The 18,857-nt window shown below is 42.7% G+C and overlaps 1 protein-coding gene across 2 annotated transcripts; it reads left to right on the forward strand.

Annotated features, from left to right (window-relative positions):
* The first annotated feature begins 378 nt into the window (after positions 1-378).
* Positions 379-16,105, forward strand: PRKAR1A (protein kinase cAMP-dependent type I regulatory subunit alpha). Of its 2 annotated transcripts, none has more exons than XM_037492412.2 (11): positions 379-445; positions 3,600-3,782; positions 8,644-8,814; positions 9,532-9,623; positions 9,829-9,890; positions 11,011-11,057; positions 11,994-12,152; positions 13,307-13,367; positions 14,317-14,438; positions 15,325-15,406; positions 15,722-16,105. In XM_037492412.2, the coding sequence occupies exons 2-11, from the start codon at positions 3,606-3,608 to the stop codon at positions 15,892-15,894; spliced, it is 1,146 nt and encodes a 381-aa protein (XP_037348309.1). In that variant the 5' UTR covers positions 379-445; positions 3,600-3,605; the 3' UTR covers positions 15,895-16,105. The 2 variants fall into 2 exon arrangements, with proteins under 2 accessions (XP_037348309.1, XP_037348308.1); XM_037492411.2 differs by lacking the exon at positions 379-445 and adding an exon at positions 799-857.
* The last annotated feature ends 2,752 nt before the right edge of the window (positions 16,106-18,857 follow it).

The following is an 18,857-nucleotide window of genomic DNA, read 5'->3' on the forward strand; positions in this document are numbered from 1 at the left end:
GCACTGAGCCAGCACCCCGGTGCGGGGAGGAGAGCAGCCCGACGTGCCCAGCAGACACTTGGCAAGGCTCAGATTTCCTGCACCGGAGGCTCGCAAGGCCCAGGAGGGGCACAGGATGCGCGGCCCGGGCATCCGCGCCCCCCAGGCATCCGCCGGCCCCGGGCCCTGGGGCGCAGCTGCGGGGGATCCGCCTGGGCTGGACACGGCAGGAATCTGCCCGCCCCGGCTGCGTCCACCTCCTGCAGGGGCACGGGGCGGAGTCGCCCACCTGTCATCCGAGACGCCCCACGTGGGTCGCCTCGGGTAGGGGGTGGGGGATCAGGGGAGGGAGAAAAGGCCGAGGCGGCGGGGGAGGCCGGAGAAGAGAGACGGACGCGGCGCGGAACGAGAGCCGCGAGCAGAAGGCGAGGAACAGAGGAGCCTGCAGGTGCCCGGAGCGGACCAGGTGAGCACGGCCGAGCAGGTGAGCCGAGGGAGGGCGGCGCGGGGTCAGAGAGAGCGGGTTAGGGAGGAGAGCCGGGAGTGAAGACCCGGCCGCGGATACGGGGTGAAACGAGATGGACCGAAGAGCCGAGGGAGAAGACTCTGGGGTGCGGCCCCGCCCCGGTCCCTGCGAGAGAGGCGCGCGAGGCACTGAGGCCGCTGCGCCTTTAAGGTTGCCCGGGCGACGGCTCTGGCCAGAGCGAGGCGCATTGACGTCAGCAGCCGAGCGCGGATTGGCTGCGGCCGGGCCGTTTCCGGTGGAGCCGCCGCGAAGCCGCTATCGGGGAGTGGACCCGGCTGGGTGGGAGCCGCCGAGGAGCTCGCAGGTCGCCGCCTCGCGCCGCCGGTCCGTGCCCGCCGCTGCCCGCCCGCAGGTAAGAGGCGCCGGCCGTGGGCCCCGGCGCGGCGGCCGCGTCGCCCGGGCGCCCGTTTGGGGGCGCTGGACCGATCCAAGATGGCGTCGCGGGGAGCGACCTGCAGGGGGACGGCCGCACCCCCTGCCCCTCCCGGCCCCGGCGGGCGCCCGCCTGCAGGCCCGAGGCCGCGGCCGCCCGCCGCCCGCGCCCCCGGGCCCCCGGGTGCCGGCCCCGGCGCGGGGCTGCTCGCTCCCCGCCGCCCCCGCCCGCCCGCGCGCGCCCCGACTCCGCGGCCTGCCCGGCCGGCGCGCCCCCGCCCCCGCCCCCGCGCGCCGCGGCCGCCTCGCCCGGCTTCCCCCATTTTCTGAAGGGCAGCGGCTCGGCCTCCCCGCCCGCGGCCGGCGCGGCCCCGGCGCTTCGGGAGACCCGGCGGGTCCCGGTTTCCGCCCGGCCGGCGCCCCTCCCGCCCCCTCCCCGAGCTTCGCCGGCCCCTGGATTTCCTGCGCGGCCGCCTCCTCGCCCCTTCGGGATGCCTCCCCCCTCCCCCACCCCGAGGCCTGCTCGCCGCCACTGGGGCCTTCCGGCCGGAGCGGGGTGCAGGGTCGGCCTCCGCTCTTCGTGCGACCCCGAGTGGGGGCGCGAGCGAAATGGAGGGCGCGGGCCCGTCCTGCCCCCGACACCCGCGGTACCTGTTGACTCCTCCAGTTCGGGCACGTGCCGGGCCGAAGGATTTAGCTGCTTCAGAGATTCCCTGGAGATTGGGCTTTGCATCAGGGGAAGAAAGAGAACACTTCCTCAAGATGACCCCACGGAAATGTTCTTGGCTGGTTTTGGGGGGGGTGCGGCCTGAATCAGCAGCAGTTTCTCCAAGTGTTCTAAATACTCCTCCCCTCTAATCCTTTTGAAACCGAGTTTTATCTCGGTGGAATCGCCGGAGGAAAGAATATGAGGTTTTACTTAGAAAGAGAGGCTGCAGTGAATTTGGGGGGGGGGGGGTATATTGTTGGGCATGGAAATCTAGAGTTAATCTAGGCAGATTTGGTTATAAGTCTTAAGACTGTGAAATTTGGATATTCAGGGGTTCACATGGTGGCTGCATTAATCTTGGGCATTTTGGTTAATGTGCTGTATTACTGGTGCCTTCTGGTTGGTATTTTTAATACAGTGTTTCAGACAAACCAGTTTCGCCTCTTAGACCCACTCCTTTCATTTCTGCCCACCTGAGAACGAATCACAGGGTGACTTCTCTGACTACAGTGTATTCCGTGTATCTCTGAATACAAGCTGATAGTCCTGGCGTATACGCGAATGTTTTGAAGCATGAAAGGTCTGATTTATAACATTGCTCTGGGTGGCTTTCAGTATTATGGCCTTCAGTATTCTTTGAAATGCAAAAAATTCTGCTGAAATGGATTCTCAGTTCATAAGATTGCCTACTATTGAAGAGTGGCCATAAATCCATGCTAAAGTAAATGGACTTGTGTGTGTGTGTTTTCCCCTTCCCTGGAATATCAGTGTGATTATTTTTCTGTGGTCTCTAGTTCATGTGCCTGTCTTGGAGCTGCAGACTTTCTCATGGTCTATTAATTAGCCTGTCACTGACCTTTAGCTTGAAAGTTGTCAAAACAAAATGAGTAATAGGGTAACAACACTTTAGTTCTTTACTTCGGAATTTGTTTCTCTGCTTTTGTATTTATAGTTTCATGTCAGTGGTTTTGTGTGCATTATAGTTGGAAAAGTCAGATTAGTCTGGAATTCAGTGGCAGCGTGGATGGAACTTTGCTTTTATCTTCTTTCTTTTTTTAGTCATTAGAAATCGGAAGGAAAGGCTTATCAACCTTTGTTAAATTGCCAGTTTTAATTCCAGGTTAAGGTTATCTACCCTTTACTGTAATCTGCTCATTATTATTTTACTTCACTTCAAGGTAGCTTGAATCCTCTGAAGTTTATTAAATGCAGTTTATTTATTGACTCTTCGTGTAAGTTTAAACTTTAATGTGCTTTTAACATTTTTCCTGGCCAACTGAAGAAAACGTTTTGACATTTCCCTGACTCAGTCTTTTAGTATTAGTGACGCTTTTTTCTATCAATTAAGGATTTTCCCCTCTCACCTGTGGGTTAGTGTGTTCTCATTTAGGGGTGGAATCTGGTAAAAGATGCTGGAGTAAGATTCCTTTTAAAACTCATCTTGGGTTCCTTTTGTGTTTTTGATTTTTTTGATTACCATAGTAGTTGGGTAATCCCATCCCTTGTTCCAGTGTTTGTTGGGTGACAGTAGGACTCTCTCCTGGGACTGGAGTTACGCATACAGAGAATGTCAGATGTTCTCCATGGTGCTTACTTGCTTTCACTGAGAGCAGGCTTGTGAGCCTTTGTAATTCTCTGTCCTGTTTACCATTTACACACTTCTCACGTCATCATGATTTCTTTTGTGCAGGGTTAGAACTGAATGAAATTCCCCTAAGGGCCTGACTCCTTTGCAGCCCGCCTCTGCAGGGGATAGTGGCTCATACTTCCTCCCAGGAGCTGAGCTTACTGCTCTCAGTGTTGCTGCCTGCAGAGGCTGGATCCAGGAAGCACTTTGGAAGAATGCTATTTCTCTACATAGTCTGTTCCCTAGCCCCCACCTCCCCGTCGGGGAAGAGAAAAAAAGTTCCTGTGACTCAGTTGCTTAATGAATTTGTTAATAAGTCAAAGGCCAAATTGGCATTTGCTCTTTATCAATCATTTACATGGCATATGTGGTTTTTTTCCTTGTAGAAAACCATGGCGTCTGGCAGCAGTGCCGCCTGTGAGGAGGAGCGCAGCCTCCGGGAGTGCGAGCTCTACGTCCAGAAGCACAACATCCAGGCCCTGCTCAAAGATTCTATCGTGCAGTTGTGCACTGCCCGGCCCGAGAGGCCCATGGCCTTCCTCAGGGAGTACTTTGAGAGACTGGAGAAGGTAAAAATAACCGGGGGCAGAGGATGAGCTGACCCCGACAGTCGGCAGATGTAATGCTGTAGAGCGCGTCACTGACTTGTATGGTTGGGAAGAAAGGAGTTCTGACCAGCGATGTCTAAAATAGAATTTCCCAAAATAAATGCAGTTAGGGCATCAGCAGTAATTTTTTCACTTTCTCATCGGAAGTTATCAGGAAACAAATCAGTGTTAAGTTTGGTTGCTAGCATGGGACTTGCCAGTGTAATTGCTTCTAACTTGGATACGTAACACTATGTAAGATAACTCACTGGAGACAATTGATCAGCACTAGTGCATGTATGAAATGAGACGTTTTACAATACTTGACGCTAGTTAGTACTTTTCTTTGACAAAGAAAGAAAACTTCATAAAACCTATCCCACTTTTAAAACCAATGCGACGAAACACTGGCGTTGAGCCTGTGACTGTTTATCAGGAATTCTGAGTTAGCCAAGTCTGTTTTACTTAGTTACCTCTCAGATGAATTGACCTGTCAAGATGTCCAAATTTTATTTAATAGTTTTGGTCATAGCTTGTTTCCTCTTGAAAAAATACTAATACAGTTTTTACTCTGGTCATCTTCAGTGTGTGAATGTCAGTGTGATTTAAGTATGTGGTATATGCTTTTCTAAGCAAAATGATGATAATCATCTTGCATCAAGCATAATGCTTTAATACACTTCCCTCAAGAAACAATGAGAAAATGTGGATCACTAAATGTTTTAAGTAGTGGATTTATTTTAGTAAATTAGCAAGATAAATTTATAGATTTTCCAAATATAAAGTTTTGATGAGGTTCATAACGAGTATGAGGCATTTCATAGGTAGATGATCATTCATTATCTGATTGTATAATAGAAAATTTGCACTATTTTCCATTGGTGTGGAGAGTTTCTCAGTCAGCATAATTTACTAATGAAAGAATCTATACTGAGTTTTAAAAACATTTGGGTGGCTTTGTGATCAGGCATTTTTCTGCGGTTTTCTTGAAAAGGTGTTTGTTAAAACTGATCTTTAGTACCGTGATTAGAACAATTTAAAACAACAAGCAACTAGTCAGTGCCAGTGAATACAGTCTTGCTGTCTTGGAATTGTAGAAAGTTTGGTTTTCTGTTCTTTAAGCAATTCCCAAATAATGAAGCACTGTAGAGCCAGCTGCTGTGGGCGGTCCCTGTTTTGAAATCAATTGCGTTCCTGGAGATCTGATTCTGAAATGGGTCACTGTAAGGTGATCCCTCTTCTCTTTGGACATCAATAGAAACCTTCAAATGAGGGGCTGAAGTTGGAGACATCAAGTGCGTCTTTTTCTAGGGAGTGTGGAATGCAGATGCTGGTTTCAAAGCCTGTATCCACCACACCACTGGTTAGGTACCACCCGGGGGGGGGGGGGCAAGGAATCATTATTAGTTTCTTTGCAGGTAGGATTTTTAGATGTACAGTGTGTTGGTTTATTTTATTTTATCTATTTTTACTTTTTAATAAGGATAACAACTGAAAACACTTTTTCTTATAATCAGGAGTCTTTGTTCACTGCATTCCTTTTGCTTGGAGTGAATAAAATGTCTGGGCTTTCAAATAATTAGATTTTCAGCTTTTCAGCGGGTCATTGTTCTGCACATTTGGTGTTAGATTTCTGTGTCTGAAAACATGCAGTCATAGGTTATGTTTCTGGTGCCTTTAACTACTCAAAAACCCAGTGGTCCATTGAAAGCTGCATCTTCAAACTGTCATCTGCAATTTGAGTCTTATCCATATATATTAGAATTTTTCCATTCTGATGGGGATTTTAATAGCTTAGAACCATTGTGTAGCTGCTTCTTGCCAGATATTATATGAAGTGTTTTATATACATAATATGTTCATAGCTTCAGCTGTGTGAGGCTAGTGATTATCACTGTTTTACAGAGGTAGCTGGTAAAACAAAAAGAAATTACTCGGCTGTGGTCACGTACAATGTGGTAGTTAGCTTGTAGCAGTAGCATACACATTCTCCCCACCCCCTCAAATTTCAGTGGCTTTCTACAAAAACCTTCTCTCTCAGTCAGTGTATGCAGCTCTTCTGGGCTCAGCCCAGCTTGTCTCCGTGACTTTGGTGTCGTCTTGTGGGCCTGCGTGGAAGGGGCAGCCATTCTAGAGAGAGCCTGCTGTTTTCCGGGCAGAGGGGACAGAAACTGTGACAGTGGACATGGTGTGTCTAGCCAGAGCGCTGTCATGGCTGAGCCCCAAGGCAGGGGGGTGGGAAGCTCACTCACCCACAGGGAAGAATGACAGGCAAGGAGGCAACAAATATTTGTGGAAACATTTAAGTGGGGGCAGAATTTGAACCTGAGATGCCAGAACACAATGCTGTGGGCTCGTATGTAGATGGGGAGGGTTTTTGGTCTTCGGCTTTAAGGAGAAAGAACTGAGGAGGGAGGAGACTGGCAGCAGGATGGTAACAGCAAGAGAGGGAGAAAAATGTATCCTACAGATTCGAAACTGATGATCTCAATAATGACTCAGTCAGCGAGATTGTCTGACTGCTGTTAGAGGGGACAAGCCTTGAAACAATTTCATGTACCCAAAATGCTTTGGTTGCTTCATAATTGTCTTAAAAATTCAGTAAGCTGGACTACAACCCAGGATGAGGTATTATTTGTGAATTTTTTCACAAAGTTTAGTGAAATGCCAAGTTTTGGGTGTAGAATTCATTTTCATTTATACTCTTTTTTTTTTTTTTTTTTTTGGTGGGACCCTTGCCAGCGGCCGGGGATCGAACTGGTGCTGCAGAGGCTGCGGGCAGCCTCGCAACCCAGCGCTCAAACCACTGCGCCACCAGGGGAGGCCCCTTCATTTATACTCTTAAACTTTAAATGTTGAAGAGCCTTGAATTTTACAGTTCTGTATTAATGTGCAATGGAAAAATTTTGTTGGGTATTGTAATAATTAGACTGAAGATGAGTTGAAATTTCTGAAAAAAGTATTTTTGATTGGTTACATATTTGTAGATGGTTCAAAATTCTGCAGATACAAAAAGGCATAACAACAAAATGTCTCCTTTCCAGCTGTTGTCTTTCTTGGCTGCAGCCATTGTTCCGTAGATAACATAAGGCATAAAAGAAGAATTCTTATACAGAAAAGCTTCCTGTTCCTCCCACTGTTTTGCTACTGAAAGCAATTAACTGTATATATATCATTTTGTGCATATGCATATCATGGGATAAATTCCTGGATGTAGAATTACTGGATTATTGGATCAAGAAATAAATGCATTTGTGATAAAACATACAAATAAATTAAAGTCATTCTTGTTAGGTTTTTTTTTAACTGCTTTAATTGAAAATTAGAAAATCCACAGAAATAGGAAAAATAAACTATTAACATCTCTTTAAAAAGTTAAAAATTAGGCATGATTTTATTTTATTTTTTTTAAGATTTATTTATTTATGTGTACAAGAACTGGGTTTAGGCCAGAGGTGCGGAGGTGAGAGGGTTCACCAGAGACAGAGTGGGGAACAGAATAGGTGGATTGACTGAAATACACTGCTGAGGGGAGCAGTGGGCGAGACAGGAGAGGTCTGCTGCACCATCTGGGTCAGCTCCCTGGCTGGGGATTGAACTGGTGCTGCGGAGGCTGCAGATAGCTTCATAGTGCTGAGACTTAACCCCTTGTGCCACCAGGGAGGCCCATGATTTTACTATTAATGGAAATTGTCACTAGTCCTTGACAGTTATACTTCCTGTTGCAAACATATACACACACACACGTGTGTGTGTGTGTGTGTGTGTGTGTGTGTGTACTGTATGTTTCTTGTGCTTGGTGCTAAAAGTAGCACTGAGTACCATATAGCAGGAGAAAAAGTAGGCATGTCCTTAATTTCTTTCTTTAATCAAAATTTTTTTCTGGGAAAAAAATTAATTTCATTTAGAACTTGAAAGCTGACTTAGAAAAATAACGGAGAATGAGTCAAGTGAAAGAGAAAGTAGCACATAACTCATATTTTTTCATTCTTATTTTCTGTCAGGCATAATATATATAACTCATTCCTCACTGTAGGCCCAAGTGGAATTTCTTTTTAAGACTCTAGAACTGAATAATATGAATGTTAAGTAATTCATCTGTTTTTATATGAACTGATTTGTAGAAGATTTTAAAAGCAGGTAACCATTTGCTTTGTTTTAGCATTAACTGTGAAAGCCCTGATAATACAGAATGCTTCTCCTCCCCTGGGAGAGTTATTGTTAGAGCTGATCTTATTTCAATTCTTGGTTATCACATCATTTCATTTGCTTATATCTGAGACTTCCAACTAGAGTATTAATTCCACAAGTTCAAGACCCTCTCCTATTGGTTTTCACATTCTCCTTGCCTTGAAGATGTGGCATGGCAGATCCAGGGAATGCTTACTGAATTAATGAACACATTCTTGGGTCACTTTACTGTGCCTGAGCTGATACTTCTAGATAACATTCTTTTTTTTTTGGGGGGGGGGTGTCTCATGCATACAAAAAACCTAGTTCTCCAGGATTTTGTTTTCTGGTTTTTTACCGTTGTTTATATTACAATTTGTGTTGTCAGTAAAAATCTGATTTCTTTCCTGCACATCGTGTGTTCCTGTACTAAGAGCTTTTGTTTGTTAGTATAGAATCTGTTTGAGAAACAGTGTAGTCCTTTCAGAGTATTTCTTTTCAAACTTGACTCCATTTTTTTTTCCTATTTGGAATCGGCCTGTCCCCCTTAACTTAACATTGGTAATGGCAGGAGAGCTTTTGAAGTGACCGAGGTGGACTGTCACTGGAAGATGAGAACACAGACTTTATGTGCCGAGGGATCTCATTTTGTAAACCTGTTAATTTATTTCAGGAGGAGGCAAAACAAATTCAGAATCTGCAGAAAGCAAGCAGTCGTGCTGACTCGAGGGAGGATGAGATTTCTCCTCCTCCCCCCAACCCCGTGGTTAAGGGCCGGAGGCGACGGGGTGCTATCAGCGCCGAAGTCTATACGGAGGAAGACGCGGCGTCCTATGTCAGAAAGGTAGTTCAGAGATCTACACATTGGAGAAATGGGGACCCATGTAGTAAGACACAAAGCAGGATGACTTGTACCCCCTCCTGTACTGGGGAGCAGGTTTCCATGATGACATGCCATCAGAAGACATGGTGGTTATAAAACAGAGAGTCGTTGCATTTGGGAGGTCGGTTCCCTCTTGTTTCCCAGTAGAAGGAGCAGGTGGCAGTACGCCTTTCGCTCTTGAATCATGGTGTCAGTTTTTGGCATCCTCTAGTTCATGTTGTGACTTTTAATCTTTTATTCTGTCAGCTTCATTCATCTTAATCTGCTCTTTTCAAGTTACACTGTTACCGTGAAGGGGAAAGAGACTTGTCCTGGCAAAGGGCTTGTGACACTAATAGCACATGATCAGTTTAAAAAATGACTAATTGTCATAAAATGCGTAGTTTTGCCTCAATAATGACCTTGGTCAAGGTGTTTTTAATTTGTTCCTTTAGTAGTTGACTGGGAACCAAACACCAGCCTTTAAATACAGTCCTGACTGTGAGCAACGGGGAGGAATCAATATTTGTTCAGCGCTTTGTGGCTCAGAGATTGTAAGGTTGTGTTGTGTTGAAGATATTTTAACTCAAAGCAGTCTTGTTTAAATGCCACAATGCAGCTTGACATTTCATTGCAATGCAGGTGGCAGACACGAAGTGTTTTTGGTTTACGGAATTAGTGTTTGCCCTTCTTTTCTAGGTTATACCGAAAGATTATAAGACAATGGCTGCTTTAGCCAAAGCCATTGAAAAGAATGTGCTGTTTTCACATCTGGATGATAACGAGAGGAGGTGGGTACATGCTCCTTGTTTGTACTTTCTGAGTATAGCCCTGGTCCCAAACCAGTCTCCTCGTTGGTCTGAGGTGTAAGACCCTTTGGAATCATTCCCCAATGACAATCAGGCTGAATATTTGGGAACTTTGATTCTCAGGTTAATGTTTGAAATCCATTGAGAGGCATGTGAAATGTAACTCGAGGCTTGCTTTCCCTTGCAGTGATATCTTTGATGCCATGTTTCCGGTTTCCTTTATTGCTGGAGAGACGGTTATTCAGCAAGGTAAGGGCTGCTGTTTTGATGGCATGTGGTAGTATGGGAGTGATGCAGCTGAGGGATTTTTTAAATCGATGCTTGTTTTCTTTTTTAAGCCTACCATTTTCATTTTGTTACACTATTTTATTTTTTGTTTTAATCCTCTGAGCTAGAAGACACTCTGCCTAAGAGACTAATATTTCTCTTATCATCTGATATAATTTTGTTTATAGTAACTGTTAAAGGAAATTTTTGTGTTTTTGAGTGTTGTATAGAATTTGTTACGTTTTAAAGATTTATTTTTATTTATGCATACAAGACCTGGGGTGTAGGCCAGAGGTGTGGGGGTGGGTGGGTGAAAGGATTCACCAGAGACAGAGCAGGGAGCAGAACAGGCAGACTGACTGAAATACGCTGCTGAGAGGAGCGGTGGGCGAGACAGGAGAGGTCTGCCGCGCCATGTGGGTTATTTCCCTGGCCTAGGATCGAGCTCGTACTGCAGTGGATGCTGATAGCTTTGTAGTGCTGAGACTTAACCCCTTGTGTGAGACTTAACCAGGGAGGCCTGTATAGAACTTGAAACCCATATGTAGCTTGTATATCCTTTATATCGATGAGTAACCACTTGTGAAGTGGAATAAACAAAACATTTAATGCTTCATAAGGGCCACCTATTTATAAGGTTCTGTGCCTTCTACTGATTTTTACATTTTTTGCCCGTGTATATATTACTGGTATGGATCTAATCTTTTGAGTATTCTCCCTTTTTTCCCCCTTTCTTATTTACACTATAGATATTTTCATAATCCCACTAAAATACGTTTTCCCATTTCGTGACAGTCTGATTTTGTACTTACTATTGGGGTTGTTTCTTGTTTTGTTGTCGTGGATGATCTAGCCATTAACACCTTTGAGCACAATTGATGATTTAAAATTATTTTTATTATCATGAAATGACAAAAGATCTGATCAATTTTATGACTTTTGTAATATATGGCTAGACTTCTTTTCCTGAAAAATTGTTAATTTAGAACATGTTCTTTTCTCTCAGTACTACTATAAAATAAGTTGGTTATTGTACATTAACATGATAGTTTTGAATTTGTTTCTGTAAATTTTAATGTTTCTAACTTTTACTCTTTTTCAGGTGACGAAGGTGATAACTTCTATGTGATCGATCAAGGAGAGATGGATGTAAGGTTTAATGATCACAAAATATGTTGATAATCTTAGATTTTATTTTTACGTAGAAGAACTGGGTTACAGGGCAGAGGTGTAGAGGGTGAGAGGATTCACCAGAGTGGGGAGCAGAACAGGCAGATCTACTGAAATATGCTGTGAAGGGGAGCATTGGGTGAGACAGGAGAGGTCTGTGCCATGTGGGTCAGCTCTATGGCCGGGATCGAACTCGTGCTGCATAGCGTCACAGTGCTGAGACTTAACCCCTTGCGCCACCAGAGAGACCCGTGTTGATAATCTTTGAAGTCAATGTGTTGATTGATGCCTAGTGTTTGTAACAATATCTGAAGGACAATTCCAACCCTTTTATGTCAGATTTTGCCAATACCTTTTGCCAAATATTTTAATGACAAAATTTTAAAGGTAATTTCTTTACCTTTAGACGGGCAGTTTAAGACTTGCTTACATTGTGGTTAAAGCATCATGCATGCTGTGGAGTAAGGTGACCCTGTCATCAACTGTGAGACTTGGTATAGCTTTCTTGATTCTGTGAGTCTCCTTGCCAATGAAATGGGTCAACAATTGCATTGTTGTCACAGGATTATCATAAAACCGAATAAAATCAAATAATTTGCAAATAATTTATTTGCAAATAAATTGTGCAAATAAATGCTTAGCAGTACTCAGCACTGTACTCTTATCGATGTATGTGGTGGTTATTAGTACTTTAGTTTACCTTCTTGCCCTGAGCATTTTTTAGCAGGTAATTAGGTATATTACAGTCAAGCTGAACTTTTTTAGCTTGTTAGAAATAAGCTGTTTTGCTCTACTATGTACTGCAAACATTCTACTTTCTGAAATAAAGTTCAGGATTCTGATCTCAAAAAGCTTTTTAATACTTAAGTCTGTGTATATGTAGAAAATCAATTTTTTGTGTCATTTGTATTTAAGGTCTATGTCAACAATGAATGGGCCACCAGTGTTGGCGAAGGAGGGAGCTTTGGAGAACTTGCTTTGATTTATGGAACACCGAGAGCAGCCACTGTCAAAGCAAAAACCAATGTGAAATTGTGGGGTATCGACCGCGACAGCTATAGGAGAATCCTTATGGTAAGATACCCTGGTTTTTGGAGTGATTTAAAATTTCATTATGTATAATTCATTTTGAATAGTATTTCCAAATTAAAATGAGCATATTCCTTACTTTTAATGATTGTTTGCATTAAGCCCAGTCTTGCATTATTCATTGTATCATTGAGACCATGATGGTTTGGAACAAAAGTGGCCAGAAATAACATGAAAGACAAATGTCATGTGCATGTAGTGGTCAACTCTTGTTTGGAAATCTCAGTTTGCTGATAGGCACATCTCTGCTTACCTAACCTTTACCGATCACAGAGAGCCTGCTAGGTGCTGCTCCTAACACACAAAGCTTTTTAATGTCATTCATAAGTCCTCTGCTTCCCTAAGTTGGAAGTGGGTTATCCGTAATGTAAATGTTAGGTTTCTTCTCACTAAAGGAATAAATAGAATGGGAACATTCTGCTGATACAGTTAGATAATTTGACAAATTTACAGAGTAGCTTTGATGTTGAAGTCCCAGCTAATACTATTAGCCATCTCACATGGTTTTCTTAAAATTTTTAGTGCCTCATTTTTGATAATATGCAGTCTCATGTACTTCGAAAATTTTCTCTCTGGGTGTGTATATTACTAAGGCAATTTACTGTGTAAGGAATGTTCATTACAGTCTGTGCTTCTCCTCTTTCCCCAGATAGAGTTAACAAACTGTATAGGTAAGGCAGCTTGGTTAGGTTTGGCACTGTGGCCTTTACCTGCTTTGGTTTGTCTGTAAGTGGTAGCAGTTTCGTTTCTTTACTTCCAAGAGGATGGGCTGGTGAGGAAGCACCACGACTGGAAATTCTTTTCGTCTGTAGTCACATACATTACTTGTTTTTTTTTGTGGACAGATTGTTTGTCTATTTGGCATTTCACTTATTGGGGGTGCTGGGAACCTCCTTTGGCTATATCCCTGGTCTTGCTTTTAGGGGCAAGTTACTAAGCGCTTTTTATTGAGTAGAACAGATTTTATTCTTTCAACATGAATAAAACTACGTATTGAGAAGCAGCAGCAACAAGCTTTGACTTCTGGCTTTGTTGTTTTTTTCTTTAATAGGTTTACTGAAACCTAATGTTTATTATTCCGTAGCATGTGTGATAATTTCCAGTTTTTGAGATATGACCTAATATTTTTTTCATTTTAGGGAAGCACACTGAGAAAGCGGAAGATGTATGAGGAATTCCTCAGTAAGGTGTCTATTCTAGGTGAGTTTTGGAAGATTTCATGGAGAATTGTTAAATTGAAGAGTCATCAATTCTTAATCAGAACCTGTAGTTTCATAAAATCTAGGTATCTTAACTCATTTTTTGCTACTATAATCAAAAATACATGGACTTTTTATTTGATGGAGTTGAAGTTTGACTAAGGAGTAGTTTTCAAGACTTGAATTTTCTCATATATCACAAATCTCTTAATTAGAAATTATTGGGTCCAGGAAAAGCTTTTTGGAATTATGTGCTACTTATTCCTCTTAGACAGAAAGGCTAAAAACAAACTTCTGGCTGTCGTGAACACACTGCTCCCCTCTGACTTCAGCCTCTGTTGCTCCATCAGTGAAATTACTGGTTCAGAAAAGTGGTTTTTTGGTTTGTTTTTTAAAATAAAGTCTTAGCATTTTATTTATTATTTATATATATATATTTTACTTATTTTTGCATAGAAAAACTGGTGTGTAGACCAGAGATGTGGGAGGTGAGAAGATTCACCAGAGACAGAGTGGGGAGCAGAACGGGTGGATCCACTGAAATACATTGCTGAGGGGAGCAGCAGGCGAGACAGGAGAGGTCTGCTGCACCATGTGGGCATGTGGGTCAGCTCCCTGGCCTGGGGGTTGAACTCATGCCACGGTGTCTGGCAAATAGCTTGATTGAGCTGAGACTTTAACCCTTGAGCCACCAGGGAGGCTCTGGCAGTCTTTAATTTTTAAGGATATATGTTTTTTATTTATTTGCCACCAGTATAAATTAATACAGCATCTGGGCTACTGAAGTAATGATCTAAGAGGTGTATGTGATAGGATCTTGCTGAGACTAGAGGTAATTGAAGACAGGTGCCATTGATTTGAGATGACTCAGAGTCATACTCGGTATACTTTTTGAGAATTTTAACAATATCAGGAAATGTAGAGACATTCTCTTGACTCTTGCCTTTCAGAATCTCTGGACAAATGGGAACGTCTCACTGTAGCTGATGCATTGGAACCAGTCCAGTTTGAAGATGGGCAGAAGATTGTGGTGCAGGGAGAACCAGGGGATGAGTTCTTCATTATTTTAGAGGTAAAGGACTCTGCATTTTAGATGCTGTAAAAGAGAAACACGGGACTAATATTGGTTTATAATCTTCGTTTTAAAAAAAATACTGAGTAATTTAAAACTTATTTTTCACTTTGAAGTGCTATTATGGTTTTCTGCCAGGCCACCACACTTAAAATGAGTTTGAGTCAGAGTTTTTGAATGTTCTGACCTATCCATATTAATCTTTATTATGCAAGCCAAACCAAACTCAACAGCAAAACAAACTATGATGGTTCTGGACCATCCTTGTTAAAATCATGTGTTTGGGCTACTTGGCAAACAAGGATCAAAGGTAATTATTTAAATTTCACAAGATACTATTTTTATAATTTCACAATCCATGCAAATGTGTAACAGGTATTGTTATTTGCTGTGCAGATCCAGATAGCAGATTTCCTGTGAACGTAGCTTAGATGCTAATTGATTTTATTTTAGCCAGGGGTCCAGGGGCTCTTTCTGTAAAGAGTTTTGTTGCAAGGACTCAGCTCTGTTGTCCTAGTGCGGAAGCATCCATTTACATATTAAATTGATAATGTGCAAATGAACGCTGTGTTAGGCCTATAAAATTTTACTTTAAAAACAGGCAGAGAGCTTGGATTTGGCCCTTCTGTCTAAACCCTTTAAGAACCTTAACTAGATGAGAAGAAACCCCGCTAGCGGACAAAGCGAAGCTCATGTAGTGATGCTTTTCTGTCATCTTTTATCATATCAACCCAGGATTTGTAATAACTGTTGGGTCCACCCTCCTCCTTTATGGGCGGGGGAGGGGAGCAAAGTAGATAAACTTGCGTAGGGCCTTTCAAATGCCACCCTGAATATCAAAATCTGATTTTTTTGACTGTCTTTGCTTTTGGTGATTTAATGACAGGGTTCTGCTGCTGTGCTGCAGCGTCGGTCAGAAAACGAAGAGTTCGTGGAAGTGGGAAGATTGGGGCCTTCTGATTACTTCGGTATGTGGGTTTCCTCAGAGTAAAGAAAGAGTCGTAAGCCCCCTCTCCGTGAGATAGCGTGCTCTCTCGTAATTGTCTTCTGAATGTTTTTATTGAATTGTAGTTTTTGCTTCTCAGAAATAGCGTTGAGATTTTGCCTCTCAGGTGGTAACTAGGTTTTTGCTGCTCTCATGCCTGTTGTTTATTTGCTTGTCTTGGTAAGTGCAGATGTGGTTGACCTGTACTAAGTTTTCTCCTTACTCAGAAGTGAGTCTCTAAGAAAATGTTTCCCGTGGAAGCTGGCCTGTTCTCACCCGGCCCCTCTTCCTTCTCCAGGTGAAATCGCTCTGCTGATGAATCGCCCTCGTGCTGCCACGGTGGTTGCGCGTGGCCCTTTGAAGTGCGTTAAGCTGGACCGACCTAGATTCGAACGTGTTCTCGGCCCGTGCTCAGATATCCTCAAACGGAACATCCAGCAGTACAACAGTTTCGTGTCACTCTCTGTCTGAAATCTGCCTCCTGTGCCTCCCTCTCTCCTGTCCCCGTCCATGCTTCCCTCACGCAGACTGCTTTATTTTCCCTATTTACAGCACCACGTGGCCACTGGCATCGCAGCTTCTTGTCTGTTTATATTAAAAGTTGCTTTCATTGCACCGTTTTTAATTTGGAGCATTAACTGAATGCTCGTAACAGTTAAATAAATAGAGAGCGTTCTCTGGAGACTTTGCTGTTACTGCTTCTCATTGTGCAGTGTTAGTAGTATTCACCCTGGGCAGTGCGTGCCATGCTTTTTGGTGAGGGCAGATCCCTGCACCAAATGAATTACCATAGAGTAATGAGGTAACATTGCAAGAATTTTTTAAGTGATGTTATTTTCCACTTATCATAAGCGTATTTTAGACTGTGGCCATATAAGCTGTACTTCTTTATAGACTAAATGATTTCTCATTAAGCTCTTAAGGATTAGGAAAAATGGACTTAGAAAAATCTTAGTATATAGAAAGACATCTGCCTATAATTAAAGTAGATTAAGGGTGGAAAAACGCCCATCTTTGATGATTATCAGATGGATATAGTTGGTTCAGTTTTTTTCTTTTTAATCAGAATTTTTTTGTCAAACTAATTGCCTGGTTGGTGTAGATCTGGTTACTATGTATTCAATTCCAAAATATCTTCAGGTGGGACTGTCTGTCTCTACCTGCTTTTTGAATTTGAAACCAAATTATAGGCTGCAAATATGGGGTTCTGATTCAATTACATCTGCCTCAACTCAAATTCTGATTAGACTTTTATCCAACTAGTGCCAAATATTGCTCATCAGATGCTGAATTGAGAATGAATTTGAGGTCCCTGCTCTGGGTGGTTAGCTCAGAACTTTGGGTCAGTGCCCATTTTCACTTGAGTCCAGAGTAAGCTGCTCAGTAGGCACTGACTCCAGGGGGCGGATGGAACAGATGGGATGCTTGTCCTGGCAGGAAGACGGAGGTGATATTGCAGGAAGGAGAGCCGCCGACATGCCTGAGTGCTGAAGGTGGACGAAGTCCAGTGTGGAGGACTTGGCCCCGCTAGGCTGAGTGGGGCGTGAAATTTGGAAATAAGTTTTTACTTTAATTTATCCTATTTCCTTCCCTTTTACATCAGCTAGATGAATGGGGGGGCTGGAAGGGGTGGGGAGGATGTGTCTGTATTGTTTCCTATGGTCTAAAAGGCCATCCTGCTGAAGAGTGCTGCTTTCCTCGCTAGCATTTACTTCTCTGGCAAGCTTTTCTGTTTTCAAAAGTCAACTTGTGTTTTGAGTCTTACTGTATCTCAGTATTTTCCAGCCTTATCAATAATGTGTTACATTATTTCATGTGCTCCAGTGATACCCAACAGTTCATTTTTATTATTTTTTTAACAAAGCTTCACAGTTCTGTAATGTAGGCACTTTCATTCTCATGGTGGTTTATGTATAATATAGGGTTATATTTGGGAGTGATGGCGAGCATTTTCCATCTCTGTGCAAGCGGCCTTTGTTGGTGATTTTCCCCCTTCCCCTGTTCCAGGCCATGTAAGTTGGTCATGATCTGTTTTCTATAGATTTGAGCTGTTTTTAGGTTGCTACTAAGTTTGGCCTATGAATCTGGGAAGAGATCTTTATTTACATTTTAGTGTGGGATAGAAAGTCACTGTATTCCAAATTTTTTATTTTTCAAAATCTACATTAAATGAGGGTTTTCCTGCTCTGTATCCTTGTGTTTAGCTACCTTTTTTATATTTAAAAATTAAAAATAAATTTTTTGTTCTTACTAGCTTAAAGCTTGATTTGATCTTTGTTGATCTTTGTTTAAATGCCAAAACTACTTAACTGAGTTTAGAATGCCATAAATTTGCACAGTTTCGTATATGTATATAATCATGTTCATGTATATTTAGATACGTACATTGCTTTCTAAATGAGCTTCGCTCTTCAGTCATTTGGCTTGCTGTTTACTCCCTTTTGTAGTTTTTGATCTAAGAAATTTTCAGTCTAAATTTAAAAATAATCATGTTTAAAGCTTTATCTTTGTGCAATCTGAGTATATGTGAGAAATCACGTCGGTATAATTTGTCTTTGTTGATATTCAGGGCTTTCGAAGTCATTTTTGGGGGGCTTGGTAAGTGCATTTGTGAGATCACTGCTCTGGAAAGCGTAGCTGGCCAAAGGACCTCTTCGTGTCGTTTCCTGGTTACTGGTCTGTTTATACTGTGTGTAACAATAATCTCTTTTTGTTATAGATTGTCTTACTGGTAGGTCAAGTAATAAAAAAAGATGAAATAATTTAAATTTTTAAATGAATCAGTTTTTCTTCCCTTTCTCCTTTCCTGCTCTTTTTTCCCCCTCCCCCAGAGTCTCCTAATCTGGTGGGCAAGACAGAAAATCAGAAGTGAATTATGGGACCAGTGTTTTGAATGTTTTATTTTCAGTGTTTTCCAATTCTGTTTGTCAAAGAATGAACCTAAAAAAAAACCTTACTTAAAAGGGTATTCGAGACATAGATTTGTTTTTACCGAGTGATGGAAGGAAAAGATCAAATTAAAACACCAAGGATTTCCATTTTATTGAAGACGGACTGGGTCTCTGACCTTGGAACATTTCTAGAGGTAATGGGGAGACGTTTCTGGATCAGCACGCACTTGAGTAAATAGTGTGTGTGCATTTGGATACTTAAGCATGCTTAAATGATCTGTATATCTGCAGTCTTTCTAATGTTTATCCCTTAGGTTTCTGAGGAGTGGGATGATTAAGTCACGTTCACCAGCATATTGGTATTTCTTTATAGTGAGTTGGAGATGAGTTATATTCGAGAACATTCTTCAGTTTGTGCTGCTTTGTAACATGTGCATCTTGTCCAGATTCAGCAGTCCCTCTCCTCAACCCTTCAAGTCACCACAAACAGTTAAAACTAGAGAGTGGTTCCTTGGTCGACTGTACTGGCTACAGTTTCATTCT

This window comes from Talpa occidentalis, unplaced genomic scaffold, assembly GCF_014898055.3.
Source record: "Talpa occidentalis isolate TD23 unplaced genomic scaffold, MPIMG_talOcc4v2.1 talOcc4.7, whole genome shotgun sequence".
NCBI lineage: Eukaryota > Metazoa > Chordata > Mammalia > Eulipotyphla > Talpidae > Talpa > Talpa occidentalis.